The sequence below is a fragment of the Anopheles marshallii genome, chromosome 2 (genome assembly GCF_943734725.1).
Source record: "Anopheles marshallii chromosome 2, idAnoMarsDA_429_01, whole genome shotgun sequence".
Classification (NCBI taxonomy): Eukaryota; Metazoa; Arthropoda; class Insecta; order Diptera; family Culicidae; genus Anopheles; species Anopheles marshallii.
Genome location: NC_071326.1, coordinates 57,801,308 through 57,824,432, shown reverse-complemented (window position 1 = coordinate 57,824,432; position 23,125 = coordinate 57,801,308). Strand labels below are relative to the sequence as shown.

Sequence of the window (23,125 nt, the reverse complement as noted above, 5' to 3'; positions counted from 1 at the left end):
CAATCGGATAAATTCGATTTTAACACGACTCAATCCTCGCTTAAAGGTATGTTACATGTTCCATTATCACTTAGCTATATCGTATTATAATACGTATACCTTTAAAGGGAGACTAGAAATTATTATCATCTCTATAACACACTTCTTTGATGTTTAACAACTTCTCAGAATTATCTCAAGTTAATTGTTGGGCATTTTGCCAATCAGCAACAAAAATCTCGTTTTACAATCATCCATACTCTAATGTGTTGCTTTTGATTGACATTTTAGAAATGATGTATAAAAATCACTGTGTTTTCATCGTTAATCTGCCACACGTGTAGGATGAAAAAAATAGATAGATAGAAAAAAAACGAACGGGCGTGTGTAATACATGACGATTGTTTAATACAAAGAGGCAAAAAAATTGAATGTCGTAGTGTAACGATATACTTTTTGGGGGCGGTTGAATCATTAAGGTATGTCCTACAAATACAAAACAGGCAAGTAAGAGTACATCTTCGACCCTTGGAATATAGAATGTGCCGCACATCAACACTAAGTACTACCAGGAATTAGATGACCACGATCGGGGTTTGGCCGTCACTGTGCGATAAGTTGCCCATTTTCGCTGAACCCGGACCCGGCAGCACCAAGGCACGGCACTGTTCACTCACTGATTCAACGGCACATGCAACCGGTGTGATAAAAAGCATCCCCCACTGCATTCGCGTGCATCATTAAACACTTACGTAAGTTTGTCGTAGATTGCATTCGATTCGCAATCCGAACACGTTCAGACGACAGCGGTGGCGACGAACGACCCTACCCTTTGACATTACACTCTCTGGCATGCACTACCGACCCGCTCAAAAACACAGTTAACCACGCGTATACACGCTGTACAAGTAGCGAGCAGAACTTCCAAGATGTCGTTCACCTCCTATGTAAATTTTAATCAAAATCCCTTGGGGAATCCTTTCTTTTGAACGTGTCACCGTTCGATCTTGAAACTAAGAAACCCGTTTAAATCATTTCTAACCAAACCGCAGACGACGTCGAGGTAATCAAGCTCACAAACTGATACGAACTGGTCCAAACTTGACTCTACGCTCAGATGCCATGCATTGGCAGGAACTGAGCGAGGTTTACGTTGTTTCTATCTCTCATTCTGTTGTTCCCAGTATACTAGTATGATTTTTTTATCCGGCAGAACATCTCGGAGAGGATCGTGGTTTTGGTTTTGCTTTAGCTCTGGTGGTTGATGATTAAATTTGTATCACAAACACATACACACACTACCGTTAGTCGGTCGTATCGTAGTCGGTACTATTTTAGGATTTCTCCACGTTGCACCATTGCGATGAGACGATTAAGAGAGGCTTGTGATCACACATTCAACCAAGCGCAAGTTGCCGAGTTGCACGCGCACGTCCTTTTAGAGGCCGGAGGACACACATGCCGCATTTCAACTGCGCCTACCTTCACCAACAGCATCAGCAAGTCAACGAAAGTGTCATCGGTGTCAGCGGGAGCACTTGACAGTGGTTGGACTTTTCGACATTGCGGCAATCACTCTCGAATTTTGCGAGCGACAAATGTCATCCGTAAAAGTTCCCCGTGTCACAGAAACTGTGCGTTCCAAATTCCAAGTACGATCGACTCGGATTGTTACAACGGTACAAGTTAATGTCAGCATAAAGGACTGAGGTATAGATACAAATTGCATGCTCAAACCATCTGTAACAAGTACACGTGTCCCGAAATGGATTAAATCTCTCACCCTTAGAACAAAGAAACTGGCTTCTAAACGCAAACTGCGGAAGCTGATTGTTCCGCCCCCGGGGGTTCAAGGATGTTTCAGGTGTCATTGTTGCATGCTGTCGCGATCAATCACTAGCCGTTAGATGGAATATAAATGTAAAACGAAGAAGTCGACGAAGAAAAAATAAACAAACCACTGCCTTGTTGGTAACAGATAACAGGGTCTCTGTAGACCACAGTAACCAATATCTTCAACTTCAAACTTCTGTTCCGTTATGCTTTGTTCAACTTCCGCCCCACACATGTGACACCATTACCACCCCCACCATGCGTCTCCATCTCAAACACACGGCGCATACAGAAGCGTAAAATTACTAGCGGGCATCAATTAGACTTGAATCAGCTGATTCGTTGATGTACACACGGAACAGCTTTGTGTCTGGTTACGTTCAAGCTAGAATTACAAACACCATACAACTGCCTGCTCATTGTAGCGAAGGTGAGCGATCAAAACAAACATAGACAGCAATGCGCCACTACCCAAACCCCGGTAGACGATTCGAACGACCACGAGACGATCGCATGCCGGGAGAAGGCGAAAAACTTCAAGTGGGAGAACCGGATCGGACGGAGTTCGAATCGTCCGCTAATCGGCATCATATGTTTGGTGATACCGGAAAGGTAGTAAATGTGTGCACGAGGCACCGCGTGCGAATCACACCGTCTACTCGTACTAGCTACTTCCCATATTGGAAGATGCCGCGCGAGGGAAGTTGATAATGATTAAAAGGTGAAGTGGATCGTGCGAGGTGAGTAAGCTGATAAAGGAAGGCAATTGTAATACAAACAACCGTTAAACAGCTACTTCAAGTGGGAATGGAATATTTTTCTTCGAACACAAACGTCGGGTTAGCACAAAAATGTTTGTTCAGTATTCTAAGCGTAGTAAGTTGACACATGATAGAAGAAAAGTATGAACAAAGTCATGATCGTGCTGTTCTCCCAAAATGTAAAAGCTATAAATATGTGATAACTGTGATTAAGTTAAACTCTTAGAGAAAATCTGCTCTTGCTAACAATGGGAGAATAGCAGCACGTCCTCTGACCATTCATCACGAACAATAAGAGAAGAAAAATAGTTTAATTCAGATTGAACCGGATTGCGTCTTAAGTGTGTTTGCGCGTAAAAACGAAAAATTATTGCTAGTAAGACAAAGCGGCCGGCTGATTGCAAATGAACAACCCTTTGGGCACATGTGCACAAGGGAATTCCGATACGATAATCGTTCGAAGAGGCGAGATAATATTTGCTCTGCTAATATTAATGATTGGTTTGGCATAATTATAGCACAGTTTGAGACGAATGAAAAAGAAAAATACAGACTGTTACTTCAAGACCGCAAATAAACGTAAATTCGTACATAGGTTAGGTAACCAGGATAAAAGAAAAGAAAATAATAACAACGACATTACACAACCAATTCATGTGCGCTATAGAAGTGCAAGGGTTGCAACACACAAATGGCGACTTTGCGCGTGCTCTTCAACGAGCTTGTTTCGGCAAAGGTCCTGTAAGTGGCTTTCCCATCCAACATACATCACGCCGACAGGAAAATCGTTCAAATCCCTATTTCCGAGTGGCTGCAGACGTGGCGTAATTTGCAATGAAAGTTGCAACCGGCTCAAGAATAGAACGGGATAGGTTGCATTTATATATTGGCCCTCGCCACAGTGATCGTCCACCGTAAACTACTTAACAAATTGTCGCGCTTCTCAAAGCACCGTCCTATTTCTTCCATAAATGCTGCAAACAAATATTAATTAGTCAGCACTCACAGCACGAGCATATTAAATTGAGTGATGTATAATACAATTCAACCGATGAAAGCGTGATATTGTGCACGTTCTTAAAGAATTTGAACACTTTGATGTAGGATTTAGTATTTATAGGTTGCTCTAGGCACTTGTGATGACAAGTTGTCCACATGACGTCACAGACAGGCGAGAAGTCATATGAATACGAGCATCTATTAGAAATTTGGCTACATAATAACAGCTGGCAGTTGATCTAACCCACGGTTACTCACTCGAACAAATTGTCTTTTGTTTTTTTTGGGTTAAAAACAGACCTTAAAGAATTTTACCTTTCGAATGGTAAAACTAGACCCATTAAACGAACGAAGTAAATGCACAGATGAGGTACGCTTGAAAAAGTGTTAGAAATATAAACCACAAATTGAATTATTGGAACACATCCAACATTCATCCACAGGAAAAAAAAACATTAAACGTGGGATAATATTTTCCAACAACCGAATCAACGATAGAAACTATTTCGACACTTGGTTTGTTTTGCCACACACACTTATAATAACATTAATAATATTTTTATATTTATCATATCAACAATAAATATTAGTTTAGCGTTTAAGTAATGTACCGTTTTTTTGTTGATTGTTGATTAAATTGAATTGACCTATGACAGATGACATAGATGAAAAAATGACCAAAGTCAGATTAAAGGGGTCGTTATATACGGAAAGTATCTTTTAGATTCTGGAACTGAGGTTGATGCAACTTATACATATAGCGATGACGAGTAAGACAACATTGACGATTGCATCAATGATAATATGTTAGAAAACACCACTAATGACGTAAAGGAACAATACTATGAAATGTCGAATTAATTATGAATTGTATTTTAAAACTGTTAAAATTTTGTAAAATTGGAAATAAACAACTTTTTTTAACGTACTGAACTAATTGAAAACATTGTATCATTCATCAGAGGATCCGTTATCAGGGGGTCTAATAGGGGGGTGGAATATACAAAAGAATAAAAATAAATAAATATAACAAAACGAAAAATAATAAAGAAAACCTCAAGTCGTTGCTAGAACCCTTTCAAGGTCAAGTTTTTTTAAGCTAAGTGCTAAGTTTAATTACATTATGGGCAACGACCGGAAAAACAGGATAAATATTGCTGTCAACATCAGTTAAGCGATGTGCTTAGAAACTCGAGGGCAACAACAGCCGATTACCTACGTAATCGTTTGCGTTGGCTTACTCATCTTTCGGTACAGTACTGGCACATATTGGTACCTAGTGTGAGGTGACTTCCGAGTCGTAGATAACAACAACGATGTTTATGCGTGTCAGTGACAACACGGACAGAATTTTCAATGGGTTTATGTGCGTCTGATGGTTATTTTCGTTTCCAATTCTTTCTTTATTTGCGCTTCAAGTGATAATACGTTTAAATATAAAGAAAAACAAAAACGTGTCCATAAATTATACTATACCCTATACCCTATTCTTATTAGGTCTAACCATTCGCCTTGATTCTTTTTTGAGCAAAATGATTTATTGGAAGTTCATGTTTCATTAAGGAAATGCAGCTCGCATTTTGTTTGCAGATAGCTGCAATGTAACCGATTTTTTTCTTTATGGCTTAACTATCCTTTTTTTACTTTGAGAAGAGTACACGTGAAGCAGCGTTCGCGTCATACTATTAAAAAAAACGGACGAACTAGTGACTGCTACAGAAAAATTCAAGTTACTTAAATAGGGTTGGTTGTGGTGACATCAGATATGACAACACTCCGATATGCCGAGAGTGCGTACATAACAATATTTGACCAAAACATCTGGCGTCCGCGACAACTGTGCGATATATTGATCGGCTTTTTAGCATGCGTTTAAGTGGCTTCTTTTCATGCACGTAATTTTAAGCATATTGCGTAGGTATATTGCAACCAAACGTTAATAATATGGTAAATAGAATGTTTACAAGCAGAAATCGAGCGTTCCATAATGCTATGATTATCAAGAAAGGGTTTTATTTGCATTTATAACTATATGCCTCATTTGGTATGTCAAATAATAGATACTATTGTTTAATAATATAACTATAAACACTTTATGCATAAGAGGTTAGTTAAGCGGTGTCATCTTTCTTCACATAAATAGGTCAGATAAAGGTGTTTGCCAAAATAAACAAAATTGTTCACCATAGACTGCAATATCGTTTGCCTAGAATCAGTACTATTTTGAAATACACTTTTATTTTTCCAAAGCTTTCCCCCTCCTCTGAGTTTCATAAGCCGAAACTGTTATCCTAAAACTGACACATTCAAAGTACGTCATTGAGATGGGTGCAAAAAATACGAAAAACAAAAATATTATTGCTCTCCTACCAATGGCGATACTATTTTGATTCACTGTCAGTACACTACTCACTGTTTATGCAGCCAAGGTTTACTCTGAAGATTATTTCAGGAAATAAATGAAAATTTCCTGGAAAGATTGTGTACCCATCTTTCTTCGGACAATTTCACGCAAGAAACTGGGACATTAATCAGCTGATTTCGTGTGGGGCTTGGCAAAACCTTCAGTCTACGCAAAAATCTCTCGCCACGGTAATAAATCTTAATAATTTGTACAGTGTAACAGTGTTATCAGTTAAATTTCAGTAGACTTATGCTAAACAATGTAATCATTTCAATTATGAATTTACTACATCGAAGAAAAAAAAACAAGTAAGATAAGGTGTTGATTGCTGAATTGTTGTTCTTGTGTTCAAGACACGGCAAATGATCAGATGTCACTCTTGTTTGCGTTAGTCTAACAGATGTTACAGATCTTTGCGTTCGTGTATGTAATTGTGTACATGCGAGGAATGCAAAGTATCATCTTACCACCACGAAATGAGCAATAATTTTTCCTATACATTTAACTTTCAGCAAAAAGTCTGAGCCTTTGGTGGCCGAGCCCCTTATCAAATCAGTCAATAATAAGTTGCTACTCCGGTGCGATCTAAGTATTAGTGGCGCGGAGAATGACACTAATAGCTGCTAATCTGTGAAATATTTTTTTCCACTTTACGCCCGTTGGCAACCGTGAGTTGATTATCATACAACAAGAAGTCCGGTTTGCTTGAAGACAGTAACTACCTAGTTCACTATCGTACGCCGCGTCGATAACGAGTTAGAATGTTTGTTGTTAAAGTTTTTTTCTCTCAGCAAATATTTTATACAACTACGCTTTTGCCAATATTGAGCGACTGGAATCGAAAATTCACCAAGACACCTTGGAGCAACTACAAGATTTGCGGCTAGAGAACAACATAGTCAGTTCAATGGTCCCAAAATGCACCTCAAGAACCTTCGATTGAAGCCTAGAACTGAATTGATTGTATTTGAACTGGTCGCCAAGGCCGGTTCGTTGATTTTCAAAATAAATATTATAAGAATTAATTAAAAGTTAGATAGTTTCTGCTCTTTTTTAATTAAAAGTTTTCTAGTAGACATCTGATTGGATTCAAGAAAACAAATATATGTAGATTTCACTATTTTACAATTAAACTACTTCATTCTACTTCATATACGATGTTGTGATGTGAAATTTAAAAAAAATGATTTCAACATCTATTGAAATATCTATATGTAGTATAAAAATATTTTGTATTTTACACTGCAATTAGACCTGCTGCGATTTATTTCAATGGCTGCTTCTACACAGCTCGAGATCGTAGCTGAGACATGGATGTGAAATAAATTACAACCGATATCTCATGCTGGCAGTACACATTCAAGTGTAGAAGCTCCAAAGAGGTGGTCCTTGTGGTCCTGAGAAATTTCAAAATAAAGCTGGTAACCGCCTCTTCGATAGCCTGGCTCATGCAATACTCATTTTGTAATGATTTTAGTGAAAATACATATGTATTTACACAATATTTTGCGAAAAAATAATAGTCGGAAAGCCATTCGTTATATGTTAAATACAATACATTGACCAGTGTCCAAAACTCTCAACTCAAAATTTTCGTGCATTGCAGCTGATGTTTATCTCACCAAAAATGCTGACAGTGTCAATCTAAACATGCTGTCAGTTAAAATCCCAGCTAAGATCTCGGGCTGTGTGAAAGACCCTATGAGATTTTACTCAATGGTATTTGATGAAATGCCTATGTATAAAAACAGCTTCGTTGTCATCGCAACATCGCCACGTTTTTTATACATGGAGACTTTTCATCTTTACATTGCCTCTATCTCTTTCATTTCATTTAATTTACCAAGTTCATTTATTTTACCTCTTTCATTGTTACACATCGACAGTCGTTGCTACAGTTTTACGCCAACATTTATGTCTCTTTCCGATGTTGTTAGCATTGCCAATGTACCTATCGGTATTGGTTGGTTTCTGGGACAATAACAGCAATACAAAAGCAACAAAAACTCTGTTTACACAGCTAACATCGCCGGACGCTACGACCGGTACGAGTTTTATAAATAGAAGTTTAATTATTTTTAATCATTCAACAAAAAATTATGGAACAAAACACGCAAACCTTTTCAAGAAATCAAAAAATATCTGTGCTTTTAGTTCTTTTTACGTACGTTTTCGTTTTACGAACGCAGCAACCGCAGTTTAAAAACAAAACACATCTAACAGCGATTTGTTGTACCCGAAAGATAGCTATCTTTACAGGAGGAGGGAGTGGGGGGTGGGGGTTTGAAGGGAGGATGGTTTGTCATATTTCAAACATTATTTTTACACGATACAAAACAATAATTATGCAACAAGTTGCGGGACTGCGTGCTTATGCGGCAGCATTGCCTTTCGACATTTATGTGTGCGCTCTTCAACGTGCTACGACATCGTTCTTAAAGGAATTGAAAAACGTGCTTTTGTTTTGTTCATGATTATTCATTATTATTCTACTATTAAATACGATCGTTTTGATGAAGCACTTTTATTTGTACAACATATATTGAATTTATAATATTTTTTATTCTATAAATTTTTATTCTATTTTGAATAAAAGATTTATGTTTAGTTACATCGGTTACACTGTAGCACTATATAAATATAACACATTAGTTAGCTAGGTAGCTTTTAATAATATAAAATAGCTACGCATTTAACATTACGCAATTTAAAAACACGGCTACGAAAAGGAACTTCGGGTTGTACGTGTATCCAAAGGTTTGTTCTCCTAAAGTTTGATGGTGGAAATCATATACTGAATACAATCTTTCATCCCGTTTTTCATTCAACAAATAACTCATTACCTATTGGGCAGCCCGGCAGTTTATTTGAAGGCAGTACTGGTTCCACTCGACATGACAGGTAAAAATCCTATCCAAACAATTTTTCCTTAGAAAAAAAATCTACTCCCTCGAAAATTAAAATATTTCTATGAGGACTTTCCCAGGTATCAGAGTCTATCAGATCAGATCAGGTCTATCAGATTATGCTACATAGAAACAATATCGAAAGGAACTTACATCGAACATTTATCGGAAGGAACCTATATCGAACGGTTTATCAACGTATTCAATTCAGTTTCAAAACACTGCTGGGCCATTTTCCCTGTGCACATTGAATGAACCATTTAGCCGTTGATATTACAAATGACTCTTAATTAGCTGATAAAAATCTCATCGTCCATTCGTTATCGGTCAGCCCTTCGTTGATCGAATTAGGACAGATCGGAGATAATATTAGTCATCTTATCACCTGCAATGGTGTCCTGCCTAATCGCAACGGGCATTGCTATATCAGAATTCCATATTACGCCATATATGGATTATAGCTTTTACACAAACACAAAAACCGAAAGCCCAGAAATGCCCAGTTAGTAGGCCATTATAAAAAGACTGTCATATGGAATGACAGCGTTTTTGGGGTAGTGAACCGCAAATTAAACGCGTTTCAATCAATAATATAAGTATTAAGAAAGATACTCCAGTAGTTTATCAACCGAAATAACATCATAATTTTTTTTTCGCAGAAACAGTTGCACTTAATTGCCGCAAACTGGAGCACTTATCGTATATCTTGTGTATACATGCACTAACAATAACTATCATTTGTCATAAAAAATAGCATAAATTGAACCATCTACAATGCTTCGAAGTACATTTAACACATAGAAATATAGAAATAAATGAAAATTGTTTGGCTTTTCACATGCAGCATTATATAAATATTTGTCCTAGGAAACTCCTGCGATACAAATAATGTTTTTTTAACAACAATGAGAATGGGGAGCATAGGTAATGAGTTACTATAAAAGAGGCTGCATTAAATTTTAATGACTTCCTAGTTTCATTTAGCAACAAAATCTTCCGGAAGCGTTTATACCAGAGCTGAACAAACAGCCTCCAAGAAGATATCTGCCGGGATCTGTTACCAGGTACTGATAATTCATTGCAGCGGACCAAACAGACAAAGGCACAAGTCGTAGTGACGTCACTGTTGGTGGTGTATAAACACCCCATTTTAGTACGTTCAACGAAACAACACAAGGCAAAAGATAACGGCCGGATCGTACACTGGGATCCGTTGTTTTACTCTGTACGTTTAGCTGGCGTGTGCCACTGATTTCTTGATTTGACTAGTCTGAAGGGATGCAATCAAGATTCTAGAACAAAACAAACAAACAAAAAATACCCGCAAACACACACACACACACACACACACACACACACAAACAACATTCCCCTAAAGCGGCGATGGCATGTGCGAGCAATTATCCGGCGAAAATAACATAAACCAACAACCCTTAAATTAAGATTGACTTTTATTGAACTCTAGCACCAACATATTATGACAACAATATACTTCGCATGTTTCCGTTTTGCATACAGAGCGAAATCATAATATTACTGTTAATTTTACTGACATTGCAGAAGACCGGATTCAGTCACTCGCCAAGGTCGAACTAATAGCAGAAGTAACCCAACTAGCTGCAGAAGTCAGAGATAACCTTTAACTTTCTGTAGAACACACACCGACCCTTCGCTGGGATGCATTTTTATTTACGTTTCAACTTCGTTGGACAACAAGCAACGAATCACTTTTTGCTTCCGGATATGATTCACATGTATGTTGATGAACGAGGAACGCAATTAAGAGAAAAACGTGGGGAAACGCAGCAGCAGACCATACGGTCGCGGACATTCCCACCATTAAATATTGGGATTCCCCTTATGCTATTTACAAAACGCATAGTGACACACAGTGAGGCAACCCCATGCATAGCCGTTTGAAAGTGAAAACCGCAAGTAAAGGTGCTCTCTTCTGTGCGGCCTTTGGATCGATTTGAACACTTCTGGCAGACAGTGGATGAAGGGACGTGCAGTGGAATGTGTGCATTTGTCGTGGTGTTTTCATAGATAAAATTTACCATTGTATTTTCTACAATGTACGCTGCGGCAGCATGAAAGAATGGAAAATCTTTATGATTTTGGACGTGCGCATGCCCAATGAGTGGTGTACGTTGAATTGCCCCCAACCAATACTAACGTGGTACCGAGTGATCGATGAAAATATTTGGATGCTACTGATGTGATGGAATGTTTTGAGCAACCTAATGACCTAAGTTCAACTTTCTCATTAGTGACGTTCTGGAATGATGACATTTTTTTCAACACACGCAATTGTTTTGTTTGCAACCAACTCGTACACCTACTATCTTGGCGGATTGAAACATGACGTACATACAAGATAAATTTAATCTTAAAACCTCAAAGCAAGCCTTCTAACTCCACTGATTACTAGCGATATTCAAGGCTTGGAAGAAGCGAAAATAATACAGCAATGAAACAAACATGATGTATATCTACGTAAAACCAATCTAGTGAACTACAAGATCAGACTAACCTTGGCTTATTGCAATCAAATTCCAGTTAATGTTCTGGTGTTGCACGTAATATAACACCGCCTGACAGTTACTTATTCGAACGCAAGCTAGATGTCGATCAGCTGGTTCCCTCCCAACACTTTAATCTATTTATAAATCCAACAACAGAAAACTGCTATTTTCATGCGTCAGTGTATGCTTATTAAAACTTCTTGCCAGCTTTTTCAATATTTCACGAGCACTAAAACCCGTTCACACATTGGAAATTTTCCCTCATTCAAGCGCGAGTCGTCGTTGGTATTGATGAATTTAAACTTAAATCACAACAATCATCTAGTTGGCGCACCATATTTTCTCTACTTCACTCCGTTAGCGAACAAAACATTGCACAGTGAACATTTTGCAAAATCGTTTATCAGAACATTGTAACTCAAAGCGGCACCGAGAATGAATTCAACATAATACATGCAAGACAAACAATGCTCATATGCTCTCACTTTTCACTAGAAAATGCCTTCTTGGGAAACTCGATGATGTTGTTGGTCAAGGAGCGAAGCAAAACCAAAACAAAGATCACACTGCTAAAAAAAACCCGCATCGATCGCTCAAACGTCACATAGTAGAATAACTGGCAACACGGCCTTCCTTCAATTCACCACTACCACTGCACTGGCTTACTGCGCCTTACGCACACTTTAACACACTTTGTAGTCTATGCGATATTCGATTACGGCTCTCGTCAGGCTTGTGTACACTTTATAAGCAAGATATTGTTACCTAAATCCTAACAGATTTAACGATACTGCACTGTACACTGCAAATTTGTCTGCCACGATTTAGCTCGTCTGGTTTACGGACGTTCAATAGATGGTGCTCGTCATCAGCAGCTTTCAGCTCCACTTTTTCACAATGGCTGTCCGTGGTAAATGGTTCAATTCGAATCGAATCTGTTTCCGTGCGACGCCGCCAATGGAATTGCTGTTCGCATGAACGCGTAGAAACGGGTGCGTTTGGCTTTTGGTTGAGTAAAGATTCGTGACTGCAACTCGTGGATTTTTTCTTAATATTCCAAGAAAGTTCGACACACATCCGTCTCCTAGGGCTTCTAGAAAAAAATTGTGAATTGACAGTTCGATTCACGAATTAAAAGGTACTTCATCGCAATCATTTTGACATAAGTGCTTCGAACTGTTGAAGTTTGAAACCCAACAAGCAAATGTACAGGCAGTTCCCGAGATACGCTATTATAGCGGACCGCTATTACCCGGAAAATCCGCGTATCTCGAATTTCCGCGTAAGTGCAATCCGGGAGTAAAATCGTTTATACTTCACAGTTAGATAGTTGACTTCCTTCTCTGCACTTAATTTATTCAGCAAAAAAGGCTATATTTTTATGGAATACATGAAAATAAACTTAAAACAAATGACAAAGGAAGCTATTTTAGACCAATTTCTCATCGTTTTGCTAAGATTTTGTGCTATTAACTAACTCAGCTGTCAACATTCCAAAAACCGCGTATCTACGAATCCGCGTACAGGCATTTCCCGAGCTACGCGGTTCCTCTTATATGCGGATTCGGACAGCACAAAATCTCAGCAAAAAGGTGTAAAATTGGTCTACAATTGCTTCCTTTGTCATATAAAATATTTGTTTTTAGTTTATTTTTAACGAATTCTATCAAAGAGTAGCCTGGTTGGCTGATTAAATTAAGTAAAGAGAAGAAAGTAACCCTGCGGAACAAATCCATCATCCTATCTTGCTTTGACAGATTTAATTGTTAGTAAGACAGAGTGAGAAAATATGATGATTTTTCCCGCAGTGTAGAATTTTTTTCGGATACCAAAATAATTACAGTAACAAATAAACGATTTATTCACTATTTATTTAAAAGCACTGTTTGTTTACACGGTGACGGTGGTCTTCAGTGTTGTGTTCACGGTGTATCCGATGATGGCGCCGCGGCGTTCTGCTTCGGATTTTCACACGAAAAGGATGTAAAACTTTAAAAAAATGCATTGCAATTAGCAGGGAGTTGACCTACTTTCGATGTTTTATACCCATTCGTTTACTTTTTGTAAAGATTTGTCCGATATTTTCGCAATTTTCTCGCTGACTATCGCACATACATCCTACGCCCCCAAAGGTAAACACAAACTGCGACCCCATGTCAAAAAAACCCAAGACCCAGAAAAGGGGGACAGCAATATGGTGTGAGTGAGATGTCTTGAGAAATAGTACCTTTGGGTAAAAGATTTTTGTAGTCCCCCCCTATAGGGTTTGAAGCTACCCTGAACATTTTATTTTTTGTTTTTATTTTTCGGTTCTCGTTGCAGTGGTGATTTTAAACGGTGATTTATAGGAAGTAAGGTGTAAGTTAAGAAAAAAATGTTATACATGTATTTTATTATTAATTTAAAGAATTACTACTTAAAGATTTTACTCCCGTGAAGCATGAAGTTTTTGTTAAAATTTATCTAAAGATGTAGTAAACATTTATGCAAGGGAATATTCCTAATAAATTTGGCAAAATTCAATAAAAATATGTTTCAGCAAAATTTTTTTCATTAAAGATATTAAGTAAAATATTTAAAATATTGTTATGTTGTTAACTTCATGATAACCCTCCTGAAATCATTAACATACTAGAGGTCAATCGCTGATAGTTTTATGTTTTTTTAAATATTTCCTTAATTTTTCATAATTTTCATAACCACCATTGTTTTTAACTATTACAGCCACGGAAACAAAAATTAAAACATACCTCATAAAATTTGAATTTTTACCTTTCCATAACCAACTCGAGCCCATAGTGCAACAAATATGTCCAGGGTAGCTTCAAACCCTATAGGGGAGGACTACAAAAATCTTTTGCCCCACTTTGTCATAAGGGGAGACAGCAACATGGTGTGAGTGAGATGTCATGAGAAATAGTACCACTTTGTCATGAGGGTGTCATCCGGTGAGTGTAGTTTGGCTGTTATGTGGACAGTTTTTGGATGTGTGTGTTATCCGTCGTCAAACGAAGTGGTGTCTATCATTGGCATGTAAACAAGCAAAGTTGGCGTTCTTTTGCCTCAGTGTGTAAACCGAGAATATATCGAAGTTTTGTGCATTTTTTAGATTAATCCCGTTGCAGGCAGACTTGTAAATGGTAATAAATAGTAAAAAACATGTTTATCCTGATTTGTATGAATATTTTCCCAGCTACCTGATGTTAACAATTTGCCGTCCGCCGGCACAACAGTGTAGACTAGAGGAAACCATTGTTTGCATGCCGATGGAATAGTTATCTATTGAGAGCGGAAACGGATTTAGAGCAAACGGAAAGCTTATTACTACTTTTATGCACTTATAAAATGCCGTAAGTGGTGTTCGCATTTTGTACTGTTGGCGAATGAGAGAAAAACTGCGGTGAACGTGCGAACGGCAAGGTGTTTAGAATGCCTGAAGTTTTCTGATTTTCTGGAATGCTCTTTTCTTCTTTATCGGTACCACAACTTCAATAGGTCTAGTCCTGCAATTTCTGGCTTTCTGTGACTTTATTTACCTGTAGCTGGATAGTCAGTCATGCATACGGGGTATGGTCTGGGTGGGATTTTGATCCAGTCCTTTCGTGTGAAGACCGGCGCTACCATCATGCCACCGGGCCCCTGGAATGCTCTTTTACTCAGTTTATAAATTTTATAGCAGAAGAACATTAGCACCTTATTGATATCAATACATCGGTTACATTAGACAGTACCCCCAGATGGGTACAAAACCCCATCCGGATCAATCCCCCAGCGCAGAACTGACTATCCACCCGCGGATAAATAAAGTCTGAGAAAGATAGAAATGGCAGGCTTTTGAAGTTATTTGGCCGAAAAAATATATCAATACTGTGTTAATAATGACGCCTGCTAACATCGCATGAACATTATCTAACTCTTTCTATCGTTTCAATCATATTTCAGATACGCGCGTGTTGTCTGTTTATTTCAAGAAAATCAAGCCTTTTCAAAGTACGTACAAACTGATCACTTACCTTCTAGTCTATTCACTATCTATCACTACCTTACTAATTTTATCACTTACCTTCAAGTCCTACATTCGACATCATTAGTTGTACGCGATTAAGTATTGCGGATTTTGTGCGATCGCGAGAGAAACAAAATTTATTAATCTTCAACTTTGTGTAAACTGAGAAGCAAATTAGTTAGTTAGATAAATCAACGAATCAAATCAAGCGAATGTAGGTGGGATTGAAAAATGAAATTTGATTAATTTAATTTTCAAATACATCTGCTGCATTTCAGATCCTGGACATAGTTACAACCATCATTGTTTGTTTGATGAAAACATCATGCTAGAGGAACATAGCAATGAATGGATACATTACAACAAAATGGGCTACGATAATATCAACGTTGAGAACGATGAAGTTGGAACGTCTTTAAACAGTGTACAAGAGTCTACAAACGAGCAAGAGGCATTTGAGGAGCTTTTAAAAAAGTGGGCTTTAAAAACATGCCAAACTCCCCAAGCGCTGAAAAGTTTATTAACAATTTTACATAGGAGAACAAACTACAGGCTTCCCAAAGATGCGCATACATTGCTGGGAACAGTGCAAAGCGGGTAAGCATTAGTACCTACAGCAGGAGGTAAACTTTGGTATCCGGGGGTCCGAACGGTTCTGCACAAATATTTTTGGTAGAGAAAAAACTTTTACTACTAAAAACTAACCGAACTTCCAAAAGTTAACATTTTTACGCTTTGTTTGTTCCAGCAACATATAGCCAAGAGTGAGTACGTTCTAATTGAACTTCTCTGTGAATGGGCTTCCTTTGAATAGGAAGATACGGAAACAGTTATGGCCAATTTTGATGAATATTCAAGAAATGAAAATTTTTATGGAGAATCCAAACCAACGAGTGCGGAGGAATATGGTATTAATATTGGTATTGCGGTAAAAAATAAGCTCGTTCAAGTGCGTGTTAGAGCTTTCGTCGCAGACTCAAAAGTTCGCGCATTCAGAAAAGATAAACCGGAAAATCTTAAATTTTGGCATACCTAGCAACAAATATATATTTATATATATACATAATTTTCTCTATCAGGTGTAGTAAACTATAACCACAAACAAGGATGCCAGAAATGAACAGTGGAAGGAAAACATCATAGCGGTTCACGTTGTTGTTGTTGGAATTTTTTTTTAAGAGGTTTTGGACCTCCTGGGTCTCATTCACCTCTGATAGCTGTTCACGTGTCGCATATTTTCCGGGCATCGAAGCTCCCGCAAGAACGGACGCAGATTTCCGAGCATTAAAATATGGAAACCATCATAGGGAAAATATACCTCTTGTCGATCTGCTGCACTTTGACATCATCAAAGATGTCATTTCATCGGATTGCCGGTACCAGATAGATAACGGAGTAACCAGAACGTTTGTTAATTATTTAAAATCGGGCAAACTGGGAAGTCATCCCAAGTGGTCTATAAACACAGTGAATAGAGTTAACGATTTGCTTAGCAGGATTGAAATTCCTTCAGAATTTAACCGCAAATTTCAAAGTATTGAAGACACTGCTTCATGGGAAGCTAGTGAATTTAATATGCTTTTACATTATGCCCGCTTCATAGTTTTGATAGATATTCTAACAGAAGTGGGGTATAAACATTTTATGCTATATTAATGTGCGCTCACCATGTTCTCTAGCAACGATTATAGAGAATATTGGCCTGAGGCAGATTACATGCTAAAACAGTTTGTAGTTGAGTATGGTGTGTTGTGTGGTGAACAAAATATAACCAGTAACATACATACTTTAGTGCATGTTTATGATGATGTATGTAGATTCGGCCCTCTCACAACTTTTTCTTCTTATCTTTTTGTAGACAAATTATAGCATGTTATTAACACGCTTCGTAACGGTCATAAGGTTTTGGTGCAAGCTGCAAACAGTTCATTAGCGCAAATCCCGCAGTCACCCGATAGTGAATGTTCCGCCTACCCATATTTAAAATCCAAACACGGTGAAGTTACATTGCATGTAAATTCTAGCATTAGTCTCTACCCAGGTATGCAAGAAAATTGGTTTTTAACTAAAGATTTTTACATTGTTCAATATAGTAGCGCACTACAAGATGGACCAACCATACATATTTATGGTAAAACATTTAGCAAACTAACAGAATCTCATACATTCTATTATTCGCCAATGACGAAAGATATATATGAGGCAGATATTTGTGATTTTTCTACACAAGTGATGGTATTTTTAACCACAGATATAAAGTGTTATTATTAGTGCCCATCAAAACTACCAACATTAGCTTTATATTTGTACCTCTTCTACAGACATTAACAGAATAAAATAGGTTTTTTATCAACAAAAAAACGTTCAATCCTTATATCTGGAATAGAATTATGATACTATAAGTTCAACTTAGTTACACGATATGTAGATTCATTTATTATTAGTTTACTTAATGGTTTCTATAGCCTAACCATAATTATAATAATCATCAAATTTTTATTATATACTTATTATTCTCAATGTTGAAATCATAAAGAAGTTTAATATTATAAGACGTGTTATGGTATATGTTTAAGAAAATGTGTGTTCTTAAGGAGCGTTTAAAATTTTAAGCGTATAAAGGAGGCGGTCCTCGATTTACACTATTGTGGCAGGACAAGATCCATGTTGTCAAGACAAATTCGTATCTTGAATTTCCGCTCAAATCGAATCCGGGAGTAAAATCGTTTATAATTGAAAATTGTAAAGTTGACTGTGTTATCAGTGAAATATGCTATTTTCTATGTGTAGTGATGTAGAAAATACAATAATTATCGTTATGATGAAGATTTTTAGCTGAAATAAATGCAATAAACTTAAAATAGCTTAAATTTAACTGTTTTGTTCTTAGCAAAACGTAAAGAAGTCATTTTGGCGACATACTTTAGAAGTGTATTTTTTATGCAGTGTTCTGCTTAGAATTAGGGATGCAAAACTAATGGAACGAATTTGCCGCAGTACAACGAACGTCTCTTCTCGGTTTCTTCTCGGTTTACAACAGTTTGGAAAACAACTAAACAATTACACAGGCCACATTTACAGCAGGTTTAATATTAGGGACAATTGATGCTATTGGACAAGATCAGTTTCACAGTCCCTCGCTTAACTTCTCGACAACATAGAATGCTGCATGATACTAGGCATACCACGCGAAACGATGCTCACACACCTATCAGTGTAACGACGCGACGATGCAATGAGTATTTTTACCACCCTGAGTTCTAGGACGTGAAGGAATAGGCATATCGATTATTACATTTAAGTATGAGATTACTGAAATAAGTGTATTTTGGAATTCTCGCTGATCCTGCGTGGCTGACGGGAAACATTTGACGGATTATTAAACGAAAATGATCGGTAAATGATAAGAAATGTCTACGTATTTTTAGAGGGTACATATTTCGTTTTAGATGGAACATAAAACCCACTTTTACCATAATTGGTACGATATAGCTATAATTGGGTTGCTTACCAAGTATTGAAATTGTGGTCAATGTGTTAAACCTATCTGTATGCAAAAGAGACGTATTTTGCTGTACCTTTTTCCCCCTTTAATCAGAGAAGATATGCGTCATAATCGTTAAGTGTAGAAGGTGATGACGCAGAAGAACGCTAATTTCTGAAATTAGCCTAGTTTGCAATAACCAAATATCTAATTAGTGTATGAGAGTGAAATGCTGGAGCCACACAACAATGGTATTGAATTTTAGCGTTGCATAAAACGGTAATTATTAACCACATATTAGTGTCGGTTTATTTGAAGTTAACTTCGAACAGAATGTCGTTCTTGTTCCCGTTTTAAATGTTCGAATTGTAAAGCACAGTTTGCTCCAAAGAATAACCCAGATACACAATAACAATAACAACGCAAGCGTGTAAAAAAACCCAAAGTACTTTTCAGCCTGAAAAAACAATCATTTAAACCCATAACTGGAGTTGATTGAGCTTATCATTTGTTGTCAAGTGAATAAACATGGTTTTATGATGTAAAACAATATTTTGCACAAATTCCAGATGAAATGCCCATGCAGTCGCACGAGATCATCAATCACCGTTCGTCCGTCTGTTCAATGCATCTAGTGTAACTTGTGACGCGTACCACTACTTTGGTCTGAAGACACGTTTATTATCAGGACTTCCCTCGTACAGCAAATAAAAGAAAAAACACATAAACACCCTAAGAAATTCACAGTCACTTCAAACTGGTTATCACCCATGCAGCTTTGCGCGATGGAAAGATGTTGCGGTAAGATTTCTTCACAAGGAAGAATCAATAATCGAATTATGCCCTTCCGACTACCGCCGTTAAGGGAGGAAGTGTGTTGCCAGTCAGCTTCATAATTTCCCCGCGAGCCACATGCTGTCCGCTTATCGATTGTACGTCACTTAGTTCCGACTGCAGATTACATTGGCTCGAGGTTTCGGCCGGTATTGACCCACCCGTTTTATAACTCATCACCGTCACCCGACAATCGTCAAGGGTGATAATTGTATTTCATGCCGGCGTCCCACCATGCGCTTCACGTGAAAGCTGATAAGCTAGCCCAGTACCAACCGTCGCGTTTCACATTCAAACACGTAAGGTAAAAGGCGAAGAATCTCATAGCATTCCGGAATCGTAGGCACGTCAAATAGAATCCGCGGAAGTGATAATTTGAATAGGCAGAATGGAAACAAACTGAGAAGGCTTTTTATTTCAGATGCGTGATTCACTGGTAGCGAAAGGTTTCTAGACATCTCCCAGGAGCAGCGTTGCACCATAGCAGTCGATCTTGTTAAGGCGATTGAAGAAGCTGGTGGACGCCACCAGCAACATCGAAGTTACACAACTAACGCGATTGTGAGAAAATATAGAATTGGCACATCGATCAAGTGGCTGAAGCACTTGCCTTGCTAATCCTTAAAAAACACTGGGGTCCGGCACACATTTGAGACAAGTGGTGGCTAAAGATTTGAAGTGGACATTCTGATTGGTTTTCGCAACACTTTATCAATACGAAGCGCCTGCATCGAGGACATAGTACGCGTGCATCAGAAGTTGTTCAACAGGTGCTAATATTTAGTGTTTTGCAAAAAAAGCATACCAAATAGTAATACATGGTTATCTATAGTTACAAAAATTACTCATAGCAGGCTCAATCCTTGCAGCATTTCGACGATGTGTCGCATTGAGGTTTGGGTGGATTCAGTAATATTTCCCTGCGGTCTTTGTTGAAACATTGGTATCGAGTTATCAGTGCCGTAGGATTAATCATTCGTCATTTGACGATAACGCCACCGTTAGGTCAATATCATTTGCTGTGGATTTTTTCGGTTTGTAGTAAGAAAGTTCGCTAGATCCGTTCGTGCGCTACGGACAGATAACGGTGCGCCATTTACCACCTACCCTTCGTACACGAATTACCGCACGAGCGGCTGGCTTATTTCAGCGGTGGGGTGTATATTTTTTGTAGTTCGCGTATCGATTCGAGGTGCGGACCTAGTCAGTCAGTCACAAGAATCCATTCGCTACAATACGGAACAAGATCGGGTCCGTTAAATCCATCCATCCGTATTCACGATGGCCTTAGGTAACGCCTTGTACCTGCTGACTGCTACGGTGCTTCTCTCTAACATCGATTTGACAACGTGCTCCAACGAGAACAGCAAGTTTCTGGTGAATAGCAGACTAGAAGTTAACGTTAAGGTAAGCAGCTTGTGAACTAATGCAAGATTCAATCTGTCCTTCAGTACACTTGTACGAATGTGCTTGCAGTCCTTATTGAGTGAAATTTGCGGCACCAACTCGTCCTTGCTCAGTATCGGTGTGAAGTCGCTCAGTAACGAGTACAGCGATCGTACGGTCGAGAATCTGTGTGGTAATGAAACAACCGAAGTGCTACTATGGATACCAGTGGGAAACTTTGGCAATCTAGCCGAGTTAGGATCTTCCAGTCGCTACCTAGGCAAAGGCGCTGGGGACGAAGATTTCGCCGAATATTGCAGTTATGACGTAACGACTAAATCGTGTGCTACTGATAGCGGTGCAGTGGTAAGTGTATTGCAAGAACATACTTCTCTCGGTCTATCTCGATCTCGCGTTGTAAATCATGTAAATCACGTGTTTGGTTCACTGTTGCTACCACATAGGAAGGATCAATTCTGCTGCTGGCCGAGAAGTTCCCGGAGCGATACGAACTGCGTGATTTGGTGTACAAAAAATGGAAAAACTCCACCCATCTTGGTACACCGATTTTAGCCTATGCAACTTTAAAAAACCGCGAACCAGCATACAAGTACGTCGATCAGGATATTTCTTATCTGGCGGATACACGTATAGAGTACGTCCTACCGTCGACCGTGACGCATGGCGTGAAGCTGTCAGTGTTCCGCGGTAAAACGGAAACCTACAAGCTAGTCGCAGGGGAGACATACTACAGCAGAGTTTTTAAGGTAGGTTAACTATGTGTCTGATAATGTGTGTCATGCAGTCGGTGTATGTGTCATTCTAGTTGTCGTATGCTCATCGGTCCGATTTATCTCCTTATCTACGAGGGATGTTCCTAGGAAGGTGGTAAAACGCTTATGGTTTTACCACCAGCTGGTGTACTGATATCGATTTGATCATACCAAATTTGCTAAGCTATAGAATCGAAGAAACGGTATTATGAGAAGCGAAAATGTGCTACTATTTGAACAGGATTATAAAACTACAATATAATTCGATGCAATTATGTTTTTAAACGTCATTGACGTACATTAACTACCACAATCGCCATAAATTAAGTGTGTTTTAATTATTGTCGACGAGATAAAATAATCTAACTGTATTTTTCTTGTTTCTTACAGACCATTAATGCCATTCGTTACATGAGCCCTTATTCCACTATTAACATTACCGTCGTAGGGTCAGAAGGACGGGACTATCGCGAATTCCGCGCCAAACTGGTCACCGTCTACACTGACGAGGAAGGTTACGGTTGGTCGAAATCTTTATTGTCGATTGAAGCTGCGGTAAGGTTGCGGTCTAGATTTATTTGAATTGTAGTTAATCGAATTTTATAATTTTAGATGATTGAAACCAAGCTTACAGAGACACACGTAGAATATGCTCTGCCGGTTAACTTATACGATTCTCAGCCACCCGCCTTACCGTCAGTACTGCCCATCGTCAACGAAGGCAATAGCATTGTGGACAAGGGTATCGTGGCGAAGCCAGAAAACATTCACATTCATATCAGCGAATTGGACTTCGGGCAAGCGTATCCTGGATTCCGCAGTGTAGCCATTGGCGCTGCAGTTTTATTTTTCTCCGTCCTTGGAGTTGCGATCATCGATATCATTAGACGAGTTATTGCAAACCGTCGCGCAAAACGATTGCATCTCGGCAAGTACAGTCGAACGTAACGTTTTTTTTTTTTGCATGCGCACGGTTAGCCATAAGCCGTGGCACAATAATCGTCGAGCATTAAGATTGTGTTAAAAAAAAACTTTGTAGTGCGTTACGCGTTTTATTAGCACATTCTTTGCAGCATTCACAAGTATTAGTAAGTAGTTTACCAAAAAATTCTGTGACTCGCCGAGTGTATTTAACGTTGGAATAAAACAATAAAATTATTTAACTACGCTCTTCTCCATTCTTTCCATACCAGATATCATGTTTGTTGGTCAACAAACAGAGCCAATTGAGAAGG

General features: G+C 38.4%; 1 protein-coding gene and 1 pseudogene across 1 annotated transcript; both read left to right on the top strand.

The window, feature by feature from the left end:
- Window positions 1-15,780: 15,780 nt before the first annotated feature.
- Window positions 15,781-19,537, top strand: LOC128718229 (uncharacterized; annotated as a pseudogene).
- Window positions 19,538-21,012: 1,475 nt separating this feature from the next.
- On the top strand, window positions 21,013-22,838 carry LOC128708360 (enolase-binding protein). The gene is made up of 5 exons (XM_053803335.1): window positions 21,013-21,138; window positions 21,208-21,483; window positions 21,582-21,884; window positions 22,281-22,445; window positions 22,503-22,838. Exons 1-5 carry the CDS (start codon window positions 21,013-21,015, stop codon window positions 22,836-22,838), a joined length of 1,206 nt encoding a protein of 401 aa, XP_053659310.1.
- The last annotated feature ends 287 nt before the right edge of the window (window positions 22,839-23,125 follow it).